This window comes from Microcaecilia unicolor, chromosome 2 (genome assembly GCF_901765095.1).
Source record: "Microcaecilia unicolor chromosome 2, aMicUni1.1, whole genome shotgun sequence".
Taxonomy (NCBI): domain Eukaryota; kingdom Metazoa; phylum Chordata; class Amphibia; order Gymnophiona; family Siphonopidae; genus Microcaecilia; species Microcaecilia unicolor.
Window position 1 is genome coordinate 567,795,747 of NC_044032.1, and position 13,434 is coordinate 567,809,180.

The following is a 13,434-nucleotide window of genomic DNA, read 5'->3' on the forward strand; positions in this document are numbered from 1 at the left end:
CACAGGTTCGCCAAGACCCACTGCAAACTGGATACATGTCCCAGTCATCTACTTAAGTCTGCCCCAGACCGCTTCATAGTAGACCTTACATCCCATCTAAACTTCATGTTACAACAAGGTATCTTCCCTGAGGAACATGGCAACATCCTACTCACCCCAATACCAAAAGACGCCAAGAAAAGCACAAACGATATCACCAATTACCGCCCAGTTGCGTCTATCCCATTAGTAGTAAAAATGATGGAGAGCTTCGTGACTAAACAACTTACAGAATACCTAGAGAAGTTCTCAATACTACATAATTCACAATCAGGATTCCGATCCCACCATAGCACCGAAACGGTCCTAGTCACCCTCCTGGCCAAATTCAAGCAGGAGATTGCCACAGGCAAAAGCATACTCCTCCTCCAGTTCGACATGTCAAACGCATTCGACATGATAAACCACAACATACTATTAAGAATACTAGGCCACTTCGGGATTGAAGGAAACATACTTAACTGGATCAAAGGCTTTTTAACCACCACAACTTATCAAGTAAAATCAAGGTCAAACATATCACCACCGTGGAAAGCAGTCTGTGGGATACCTCAAGGATCACCATTATCACCAATACTCTTCAACATGATGATGATTCCACTGGCACAATCCTTATCCAACCGAGGCCTTAACCCGTTCATTTACACAGATGATGTTACAATATACATCCCCTTCAGACATGATCTGACAGAAATAACCAACAAAATCAACGATAGTCTGAACATCATGGACTCCTGGGCAAACTCATTCCAACTAAAACTGAACACCAAAAAAACACATTGCCTCATCCTCTCCTCTCTATATAACAAATACAAACCCACAACCATAAATACTCCAGGACATACCCTCCCTACCTCAGACAGTTTGAAAATACTCAGTGTCACACTCGATCGCAACCTTACCCTTGAGAGCCACGTAAACTCTGTAACAAAGAAAATGTTCTATTCAATGTGGAAGCTCAAACGATTAAAACCTTTCTTCCCAAGAGCAACTTTTCGATACCTAATACAATCAATGGTCCTAAGTCATGCAGATTATTGCAACAGAATCTAGGCGGGCTGCAAAGAACAACTCATAAAAAAACTCCAGACTGCCCAAAGTACAGCAGCCAGGCTGATATTCAGCAAAACACACTTAGAAAGTGCCAAACCCCTCCGAGAAAAGTTGCATTGGCTCCCAATCAAAGAACAGATCATCTTCAAAATCTGCACCTTAGTCCACAAAATCATGTACGGCGTAGTCCCAGGATACATGACAGACCTTATAGACTTACCAATAAGAAACAAAGTCAGATCGTCAAGATCCTACCTAAACCTACACTACCCAAATTGCAAAGGACTGAAATACAAAACAACTTACGCAGCCAGCTTCTCCTACATAAGTGCACAACTATGGAATGGGCTCCCAAAAGCTGTGAAAACAATCCACGACCACTTGAACTTCAGGAAATCACTAAAAACCTACCTCTTCAAAAAGGCCTACCCCAACGACCCCACATAACCCTCTTCACCTACCAACACAGCATGACTATGATCGAACAGGACGTCACGCAATCTTCATCCATTCCGACCCTTCACTTATACCTCATACGATCACTTTACAACTTTGTATTTGTTATCCACCGACTGGGCAAACGCCTTTGACGGTACTATGTAAGCCACACTGAGCCTGCAAATAGGTGGGAAAATGTGGGGTACAAATGCAACAAAAATAAATAAATAAAAATTATATTCTTAGGATATATTTTGCTCTTCTGTTGGTGAACACTGGGATATTGAGTGCTGACTGAAAGTTTCTAGAAGGATATTTTATGCTATCCTTGGCTTTGTCACAACCATCCTGATTTCAAATGGAACAGGTCAAATTCTGGCTTGCAAGGGCTTCAAATAGGTCTACTTTTCAGAACAACCGAACATTTACATTGCCTGAGTTCTTGGACCAAAACATATGCAAATATAACTGAAAAACATTCTCCACCGATATCCTGAAAACAAGACCCGTTTGTGCTTTTCAACAGTTGGTGTTGACAGTTCCTGGTACAGAAGCAGGGCTGTGAACTCTGCAATGCAGTGTATGCAAATTCAAAAGTCTCTTACAGAAAACTGATCAGCAGCAGCACTGAGGCAGACCGGTCTAAACCAAAAGTTCCTGGTGTGCTACTTTAAGCATTTTAATATTTTGTATAAAATAATTTTTACAGGGGACACAAACAAAAACAACATTTCAGGAAATAAATACTGAGAAACAATACAGCAGAAAGGGTAGTGGGGAAGAACTAGGCAAAAACTCCTCTGAGCAGCCAAGCACAAAGCAGCAAAAGAGGGAGCTTTGAGGGGCTATATCCACACGATGTCACTATTGTGCAAAAAAACAGTACTAGTAGGTGCATAAATTTGCCGAACTGGGTGAGAAGGCCCTACAGGGAAAAAGTAAAAATCCCCTTGTAAGATATGCACTAGAGAATAGAGAAAGAACTGTGGAAGCCTGAGTTCAAATCCTGCTTCACCCTCCATTGCCTCAAGAACAAACCTTTAAGCCTCCTTTGGGCAGTAGAATACCTACTGTACCAATTACAAGTGGCCTTTGGATTTGAAGAGGCAAGTAATTAAATCAAAGCCAAACCCAAATTGTTCTGCTCCTTACCTCCTGAAAAACAGGTTCCCACTGTTCTCTGGATCCTATGGCATCCGAACGTCCTATGACCAGACCATCGGAGTTAATTCCAAGATACTTTCCATAGCCAGACTTCAGTGCAATTCTTAGGAGGAAAAAAAACCCCCAAAGCATTAAATGGATTCAAAAAGAACTCAGCACTCTTGTACCCATTACATTTCAAAGTTACTGCACCATTAAACCCCACGTTCTCTCAGAAAGGAAGATGCAGTCTATTCCCATGCCACCCTTAGGCTTTTTCACTGTATGAAAACCAGTGCAGAAGACAAAAAAGGGTCATCAGTGGGGTTCCCATATAGCTCTATGTCTATAACAAGAAGCTGAGCAACTGCTGGTCTCACATGCACTGCATGCTGGTACTTATAAGTACTACTACTACTTATAATTTCTAAAGCGCTACTAGACGTACGCAGCGCTGTAAACTTGAACATGAAGAGACAGTCCCTGCTCGACAGAGCTTACAATCTAATTAGGACAGACAGACAGAACAAACAAGAGATAAGGGAATATTAAAGTGAGGATGACAAAATAAGGGTTCTGAACAAAGTGAACAAGGGTTAGGAGTTAAAAGCAGCATCAAAAAGGTGGGCTTTTAGCTTAGATTTGAAGACGGCCATAAGCACATAAGTATTGCCATACTAGGAAAGACCAAAGGTCCATCGAGCCCAGCATCCTGTTTCCAACAGTGGCCAATCCAGGTCACAAATACCTGGCAAGATCCCCAAAATGTACAAAACATTGTATACTTGTAGTTGGTTTGAGTATTACAGGCACATATATGCAATGAGAGAGAGAGACCAGGGCTAGCTCTGGTGCCGAGCACTAATGATTGGTTTTGCAGCATGCTACTGTATCATACATCTTATCGGCACTGATACTGAAATGGCAGAAAGGGATAAAAGTTAACTGTGCATTGAAACAAAATATGTATTGCTTTTCAAAAAAGAAAATGCTCAATGCTGTAAGCTTTCTGCCCCTCCGCTTACTGTGAGATATGGCAGTAGAGAGAAGTAGCTCCAAAGTGCGATACCACATTATCAAAGGAAACATTCACCTATGAAAAATGAACTCCTCTAAAATCAAGTCTAAGAATTAGGAAATACTAAAATATATTTTTAAAAAAGGCATCACATTTAATTTTTATATAAACATTATTCAGGGGATGATTCATTACATAATTCAGATATTTATAAATATGTAATTCACTAAGGGGCCCTTTTACTAAGTTGCGTAGGTGCCTATCAAGCTCATTTTCAAAGCACTTAGCCTCCCAAAGTTCCATAGAAACCTATGGAACTTAGCCTCCCAAAGTGCTTTGAAAATATGCCTCTATGCGTGCCCAACGTGCGCCAATTTGGAGTTACTGCTCAGCTACCACGTGGCCCGTACGGTAATTTCATTTTTTACGAATGTCCACTACACATGCCAGAAAATATTTTTTATTTTCTGGCGTAAGGTGAAAATCTGGCAGTAACTCCGATTTGAGGCGCATAGGCGACTACCGCATGGTTAATGCGAGAGACCTTACCGTTAAGTCAATGGCTGGCGGTAAGGTCTCAGACCCAAAATGGATGCGCTACAATTTTTATTTTGGTGTACGTCCATTTTCAGCAAAAATAAATAAAAGACATTTTTTACAGGCTCACTGAAAAATGGATATGCGCACGCCCAAAACCCGTGCCTACATTACCGCAGGCCATTTTTCAGCACACCTTAGTAAAAGGACCCCTAAACCATTTGTACAAGTGAAAACTCACACTCAAAACATCAGAGTTATGCCAAAAAGAACCAAACACAGGCGAACACACAGTGGATCCAATAAAAGTCCTCTCACAATGAGTGTCTTCCTGAACAAAGTCTTTATTTGAATCTGCACAAATGACCCGACACGTGATGTGTTTCAGCTGTGAAGGCCTGCGTCAGGGGTCTAGTAGTGTATGATGCAAAATACTGCCTTCTTGGTCAGATGTATGAACAGCACGGATGCTGCTAACAGAGACATCGTAACCACACATATAAAGTAGGAAAACAGGGGGGTAATTAGATCACCCACTCACTCCCTTCTTTTTGTGAAAGTTACTGTGCTGTAGCAAAATTCTGCTCAGGTAATTTACCCTGCAAAATTTCATTCTAGCTGCTGAAGTAGTGCAAAAAGATTTTGCCTCCGATCTGGAAACCCTAACCCTTTGACACCATCAGTGTCAACCATACATAAATAAGTTAAACCCTCCCTCCCACCCTTCTTGGCAGAAAGAGGTATGCTTACTAATCATCTGAGCAGAAACAAACAGGCTTATTTTCAAAAGAGAAGGGTGCCCATTTTTCGACACAAATCGGAAGATGGGCGACCTTCTCCCAGGGTCTCCCAAATTGGCATAATCAAAAGCCGATTTTGGGCGTCCTTAACTGCTTTCCGTCGCGGGAATGACCAAAGTTCACGGGGCGTGTCGGAAGCATAGCGAAGGCGGGACTGGGGCATGCCTAACACATGGGTGTCCTCGACCGATAATGGAAAAAAGAAGGACGTCCCTGATGAGCACTTGGCCGACTTTACTTGGTCCATTTTTTGTTATGACCAAGCCTCAAAAAGGTGCCCGAACTGACCAGATGACCACCGGAGGGAATCAGGGATGACTTCCCTTACTCCCCCAGTGGTCACTAACCTCCTCCCACCCTAAAAAAAACAACTTTAAAAATATTTTTCCAGCCTCTATGCCAGCCTCAAATATCATACCCAGCTTCATGATAGCAGTATGCAGGTCCCTGGAGCAGTTTTAGTGGGTACTGCAGTGCACTTCAGGCAGGCAGACCCAGGCCCATCCCCCCCCTCTACCTGTTACACTTGTGGTGGTAAATGTGAGCCCTCCAAAACCCACCCGAAACATATGGTGCCCACATGTAGGTGCCCCCCCCTTCATCCCTAAGTGCTATGGTAGTGGTGTACAGTTGTGGGGAGTGGGCTTTAGGGGGGGTTGGGGGGGCTCAGCACACAAGGTAAGGGAGCTATGCACCTGGGAGCTTTTTCTGAAGTCCACTGCAGTGCCCCCTAGGGTGCCCAGTTGGTGTCCTGGCATGTGAGGGGGACCAGTGCACTATGAATGCTGGCTCCTCTCACGACCAAATGGCTTGGATTTGGTCATCTCTGAGATGGGCGTCCTCAGTTTCCATTATCGCCGAAAATCGGGGAAGACCATCTCTAAGGTCGACCTAAATGTTGAGATTTGGGCATCCCCAACCGTATTATCGAAACGAAAGATGGCCGCCCATCTTGATTCGATAATACAGGTTTCCCAGCCCCTTCGTGGGGACGTCCTGCGAGGACGTCATCAGGAAAACTTGGGCGCCCCGTTCGATTATGCCCCTCAAAGTAAATATACTTTCTCCTGCTAACTGGCGTGGGAGGGAAATGATTGGGAAGAGGAGGCTTATCTTTTTTTCTGACACTTTACTAACCTTCTATATCGCTTTTACTGATGGGCAGATCAAAGTGGTTTATACAATAAAATTTAAAGAAAAGAAATACAAATTTTCAGTGTTGCTTACCCATTGTCCAAGCTGTTTAAAAGGGCTTGATAAAATAATTCCATTCGATGTTGGAATTTAAATCTTTTGGCTGTAAAGAACTCAGTTTAGAAATCCAGCGCTGCTTTCTCTGTAACGTTATTTGATCTTTCTCTTATAAATGAGATTCCACTCATTTTATGAATCTTTTGGAACAAGTACCACTGAGAGACGATGAAGAAGTCTTTCCAGTAATGCAAATGTGACATCATTGTATACCACTATAACAGAAGCAGAAGCCTTAGCAGTTTTGGAAGCTTTCTTTTAGAGCAGAGAGCAAGTCCACAAAGAGGAGCATTTTCGAACGGGGACACCCATCTCTGAGGATGTCCCCGCCAAGGGGCGGGACATCCCGTATTAGCGAAACAAGATGGGCGTCCATCTTTTGTTTCAATAATACGGTCGGGGACACCCAAATCTCAGCATTTAGGTTGACCTAAGAGATGGTCGACCTTAGAGATGGACGACCTCAGGTTACGCCAATAATGGAACCCGAGGATGCCCATCTCAAAAACGACCAAATGCAAGCCCTTTGGTCCTGGGAGAAGCCAGCATTCGCAGTGCACTGGTCCCCTTCACATGCCAGGACACCAACCGGGCACCCTAGGGGGCACTGCAGTGGACTTCACAAATTGCTCCCAGGTGCATAGCTCCTTACCTTTGGTGCTGAGCCCCCCCAATCACCCCAAAACCCACTCGCCACAACTGTACACAACTAACATAGCCCTAAGAGGTGAAGAGGGGGGGGCACCTACATGTGGGTACAGTGGGTTTCGGGTGGGTATTGGAGGGCTCACAAGTGTAACAGGTAGGAGGGGGTGGGCCTGGGTCCGCCTGCCTGAAGTGCACTGCACCCACTAAAAACAGCTCCAGGGCCCTGCATACTGCTGTGATGGAGCTGGGTATGACATTTGAGGCTGGAAAAAAAAATTTTTTTAAATTTTTTTTTGGGGGGTGGGAGGGGTTTGGTGACCACTGGGGGAGTAAGGGGAGGTCATCCCCCATTCCCTCCGGTGGTCATCTGGTCAGTTTGGGCACCTTTTCGAGGCTTGGTTGTGAAAAAAATTGGACCAAGTAAAGTTGGCCAAATGCTTGTCAGGGACACCCTTTTTTTTCTTTTCCATTATCGGCCGAGGATGCCCATCTCTTAACCACGCCCCTGTCCCGCCTTTGGTACACTGCAGACACGCCCCCGTGAACTTTGGTCGTCCCCGCGACGGAAAGCAGTTGAGGACGCCCAAAATCGGCTTTCGATTATGCCGATTTGGGCAACCCTGAGAGGACACCCATCTCCCGATTTGTGTCAGAAAATGGGCGTCCTTCTCTTTCGATTATGTCGCTGAAAGGGTACCTACTTAGTTCTTGATAAATTTTTTTATTAATTTTGCGATGAGAAAATTGTTTCTTCTTTTTGATGGACATTTTTTTCAGTAAGTCTCAGGGGTGGCCAGGGGGCAACAATGGCACCCTCTGTGGCTAATTTATTCATGTCAAAATTTGAAGAGAATTTTGTATTAAGCATAGAATTTATAGTCGAATGAAAATCTGGGTCAGATTTATTGATGATATATTTCTGATCTGGATAGGCACTTTGGCCCAACTGAATGAATTTTTCATTTAAATGATTGTCATCCTGCTATTAAATTTGTTATGACCAATCACAAAGACAACATCTCTTTCCTTGATATGTTGGGTGCATAGGATTGATCATAATTTTGTCACTACTGTCTTCAGAAAAGCTACAGATCAAAATACATTTCAACATTATAAAAGTTGTCATCTTGAAGCTTTAAAGAACAGTTTACCTGTATCTCAGTTCTTTCGCAATAGACGCTTATGTTCTTCGAAGGAAGATTATAAACAGTCTAAGGGCCCCATTTACTAAGCTGCACAGTAGGCGCACAAACTTTTTAGCGTGCACTAACGATAAGAGACACTCATAGAAATATAACAGGTGTCTCTATCATTAGCGTGTGCTATTTTTAGCGCATGCTAAAAAGCGCGCCTACAGCGCAGCTTAGTAAACAGGGCCCTAAGATTTTACAGAAGAAATTATTGGATGGGGGTATCCTAAATGAACAGTGAAAGCTGCCTATAAATAAGCTCTGTACAATGATCATGATCTCTTATGCAATCAGCAGCGTAAATATGAAAAAGCTGATGAAGAGGCTATAAACTATGTTTTACAGTTTGGAGGTGGCAGTAGACAAGTAGCTAAGATCTTAAAAAAACAAAACAAAACATTGCAGAGTAATAGCCATCATCCCCGGTTTCACAGATAAGAGAATTCAAATGGCATTCAAACGAGGAAAGAATATTAAAGACATGTTGTCTCCCACGTCTTTATCTAGTCTTCCTCGGAACACTGATAATCAACAGGGAGGACACAATGCTTGCCAAAACTGTTCTGTATTTGAAGTAGCTTTGATTATTACTAAGTCTGTGAATCCGGGGAATGGTAGGGAATATATACTGAAATATTTGATCACATGTAATTCCGATTTTGTAGTTTATATTTGGCCAGACATCCAGAAAATTAAAACCACGTTTAATTGAATACCAGATTGCTCTCCATAGGGAGCTGAGAGAAGCGCAGATAGTGGAACACTGTCTGGAATATAATGCTTTCAAAGATCTCCGTTGTTTTGCCATTGATCGAGTGACAGAGAACATTAGAAGGGGAGATCGCCGCTGGATTTTTAAACAGATTTCTTTACAGCCAAAAGGTTTAAAATCCTGTATCAAATGGAATTATTTTTATTTAGCCCTTTTAAACAGCTCAGGCAATGGGTAAGCAACTTTTTTGATGGACTTTTTCTTACAGTCAATCGATTCACTATCAACTTCTGATAGGAGAAAACTAAGTATTTATATTGACAGTCCGACGACAAACTGCTATTTTGAAAAGGTGCTCAATATGCCAAAGCTGAACCTGAAAGCAATAAGGGGTATGTTTGCTAAGGTGTGTCAGCAATTTTAACTTGTGCATAAAAATAGAGCTCGCTAACCGTGTAGGCACCCATAGGATTAGTATAGGCGCCTACATGGGTAGTACGTCCTAATGGTTAGCATGCGCTAAAAATGCTAGTGCGTCCTTAGCGCTGCTTAGTAAACAGGGGCATAAGTTTGTTTATTGATTTATGTTGAAAGACAGATTTAAAGATCGGTGAAAATAATATTTTTTTAATGCCTTTTCTGCAGCTTTCTTGATAAGGTCTCTACCCCCTGAAGCAGACGTTTTGGCACCGTAAAACGGTGGCCAACATCAGGGTATCAAGGCAGAACCGAAAGCTAAGTTTAAAGACTTTTTAAGAAGAAATTTAAAAATTGCAAAGGTTTTTTTTAAGCCTATGACTGAATGAGACAGGTAAAATAATTGTTTTTACACACCTGAATATTTCTGAGGCTTTTTCCTTTTTATATTAAAAAAATAATAATGAAAGTTAAATAATCAAAAAGTTAAATGTCTTTCAGCAGTGAAAACATTACATTTGGACCATCAGACTACTGAACACTTATTTAGTGAAGTTTGGATTTTGTTTGATTAGTTATTTCACTTCATTCCTCTTTGAAGTGAATATAATCAAACAAGTATTTGTGACCAACAAAAAAACATTCCTATTCATTCTTAATGAACGCTTACTACATACAAGCGTGTCCAAATTTCAAATAAGAAACAAAATCAAATTATATTTAAATTATATAGTAAATACTACTTACCTAGAATCTGACAACTTAATTGCTGTAAATTGCTCAGGAAGAGCCGGGCCTTCATCAGCTAAACATGAGAGCAATGTAAGGGAAAATTAGGTTCTTACCATGATAATTTTCTTTCCTTTAGTCATAGCAGATGAAGCCATTACGTATGGGTTGTGTCCATCAACCAGCAGGGAGAGATAGAGAGCACTCAACTTTTCTCAGTGCCTCATGGCCAGCTAGCTCCACTGCCTCTTCAGTATTTGAAGCTTCCAAATCAGTATGGCAAACTGCAATGGGAATAACATGAACTTTCCTCACAGCGAACGATGGCACCTTAACAAGGGCATGAACTCAAAAAAGGAGGGAATGAACTCATCCTCCTGGAGGGAATAAACTCGTCCTCCACTTTGTATAAACGGAGAGAATACTTGCATCCTCCTGGAGGGAATAAACTCATCCTCCCAAAACATGAACTGGAGGGAATGAACTCATCCTCCTATAACTGTAACAAGAATCCTGAAGACTGTTTTCCGACTCCCCAAGGAAGGAATATAACTTCAGGAAACAAGAACAGCACCTAAAATCAGAATCAGTGCAATACAGACAATCATACAGGGAGGGCTCATGGCTTCATCTGCTATGACTAAAGGAAAGAAAATTATCATGGTAAGAACCTAATTTTCCCTTCCTTGTCATCAAGCAGATGAAGCCATTACGTATGGGATGTAACAAAGCAATCCCTAAATAGGGTGGGAACAAGCCACACCACGCGCTAGCACCTGTGCTCCAAAACGCGCATCCCTCCTGGCAGCCGCATCCAGCCTATAATGTCGGGCGAAAGAGAGCTTAGAAGCCCATGTTGCAGCACTGCAAATCTCATGAAGAGATAGTGCTCCAGTTTCCGCCCAGGAAGAGGAAATCGCTCTTGTGGAATGTGCCTTAAAGGCTTCAGGCGGAGCCCGGCCAGACAGCAGATATGCTGAAAAGATAGCTTCTTTGAGCCAACAGGCAATAGTGGCTTTAGACGCTGAAGACCCTCTGCGAGGGCCTGCAAACAGCACAAAAAGATGATCAGAGGTCCTCAAAGAATTTGTAATTCGCAGATACTGCAACAGAGTCCTGCGCACATCCAAAAGGTGCAACTGCCCAAATGAACCTGGAAACTCCTCCTCAACAAAGGAGGGAAGAAAAACAGGCTGGTTTAGGTGAAACGCTGAAACCACCTTAGGCATGAAGGAAGGCACGATCCGAACCGTGACCCCTGACTCTGAGAATTGCAGAAAAGGGTCTCTACAGGACAGTGCCTGGAGCTCTGACACCCGTCTCGCCGAGGTAATGGCCACTAAAAAGACGGCCTTCAGTATCAAATCTTTCTCTGAAGCATGCCGAAGCGGTTTAAAGGGAGCCCCCTGAAGGGCCTTCAATACTAACCCCAGGTTCCAAGCTGGACAAGGTGCCTGCACGTGAGGACGGAGCCAAAGCACCCCTCTAAGAAACCGTGCCACATCTGGATGAGCAGCTAAGGACACACCTTCAACCTTGCCACGCAGGGAGGCCAATGCTGCCACTTGCACCCGCAGGGAATTATAAACCAAGCCTTTGTGTACACCATCCTGCAAAAAGTCCAGAATCGGCGAGACAGGAGCCCGCAACAGAGAAAGCGCTCTTGAAACACACCAGACTTCAAACTGGTGCCAAATCCTGGCATAAGCCACGGAAGTGGAGCGCTTACGGGCCTGCAGGAGAGTGGAAATTACCTTATTTGAGTAGCCTTTATCTCTCAATTGCACCCTCTCAATCGCCATGCCATAAGACCAAAGCGGCAGGCGTCCTCCATGGCCACCGGACCCTGTGACAACAGGTGCGGAACCAGAGGTAACGGAAAGGGAGCCTCCAACAGCATCTGTCAGAGGTCCGCATACCAAGGCCTCCTGGGCCAATCTGGGGCGATGAGCACCACTTCTCCTGGATGCAGCTGAATCCGCAGGAGCACTCGCCCTATCAAGGGCCACGGAGGGAAGACATACAGCAAGCCCAGGGGCCAGGGTTGAGCCAAGGCATCCAACCCGGCAGTGCGAGGATCCCTCTGTCTGCTGAAGAAGCACGGGACTTTGGCATTGGAACTGGTCGCCATAAGATCCATCACTGGCTTGCCCCATTTGGCACATATCTGCAGGAATACATCGTCTGCTAGTTCCCACTCCGCTGGATCAATCTGATGCCTGCTTAGATAGTCGGCTTGCACGTTGCTCTGACCTGCAATGTGAGCTGCTGAAAGGGACTGTAGATGCAGCTCGGCCCAGTGGCAAATTTGTTTGGCCTGCGCGGCTAGAGCTCTGCACTGAGTGCCGCCTTGTCGATTTATGTAGGCCACTGCTGTCGTGTTGTCCGACATCACTCGGACAGCCAATCCTTCCAGGGCCACTTGAAAGGCCAGAAGAGCCAGAAACACCGCTTTCAACTCCAGGCGGTTGATATACCACTCCGACTCGTCGGGCGTCCACAGACCCTGGGCATGCTTCCCCTGGCAATGTGCGCCCCAGCCCTTCAGGCTGGCATCTGTCACCACTAGACACCAATCGGGGAGCGCCAGCGGCATTCCCCGCCGCAACATGCTGTCCGAGAGCCACCACTCCATACTGAGGCGGGCCGCAGGGAGCCAAGAAAGTCTGCACTGATAATCCTGAGATACTGGAGACCATCGTTGAAGTAGAGAATACTGTAGAGGTCTCAGGTGCGCTCTCGCCCATGGCACCACTTCCAAGGTGGCCGTCATCGATCCCAACAGCTGGACAATGTCCCAAGCTCGCGGGGGGGGGGGGGGGGGGGGGAATCCTCAGGAGCAGACGGACCTGATTCTGAAGCTTGCACTGCCTTTGTTCGGGAAGAAACACATAGCCCGAGGCTGTGTTGAACCTGGCCCCCAAATATTCTAGAGATTGCGAGGGGGTCAGGTAACTTTTGGCCATATTGATGACCCAGCCCAGAGATTGAAGGACTGAAACCACTCTGGCTGTAGCTAGATGACTCTCTTTTTCTGAGTCTGCTCTGATGAGCCAGTCGTCTAGGAACGGGTGAACCCGGATACCCTCTCGCCTGAGAAAGGCAGCTACTACCACCATTACCTTGGAGAAGGTTCGGGGAGCTGTGGCGAGGCCAAAAGGCAAGGCCCGAAACTGGAAATGTTTTCCCAACACCGCAAACCGCAGAAACTTCTGGTGCGGGGGCCAAATTGGTATGTGCAAGTAAGCTTCTTTCAGGTCCAGAGACGTGAGAAACTCTCCTGGCTGTACCGCTGCAATGACGGAGCGCAGGGTTTCCATGTGAAAATGCCGCACTCTTAAGGACTTGTTTAGCTCTTAAGTCCAGGATCGGGCAAAAAGACCCGCCTTTTCGTGGCACCACAAAGTAAATGGAGTAGCGGCCTAGACCTTGTTCGGCGGGAGGCACCGGGGGGTCACA

The 13,434-nt window shown here is 44.7% G+C and overlaps 1 protein-coding gene across 1 annotated transcript in view; it reads right to left on the reverse strand.

The window, feature by feature from the left end:
- Positions 1-13,434, reverse strand: part of FRG1 (FSHD region gene 1) — a 55,279-nt gene that overhangs the window by 21,673 nt on the left and 20,172 nt on the right. The window contains exons 4-5 of the mRNA XM_030191473.1: positions 9,994-10,051; positions 2,683-2,797 (exon numbers count right to left, since the gene is read on the reverse strand). Of these exons, the coding sequence (XP_030047333.1) occupies positions 2,683-2,797; positions 9,994-10,051 (173 nt within the window). The remainder of the gene's footprint in view (positions 1-2,682; positions 2,798-9,993; positions 10,052-13,434) is intronic.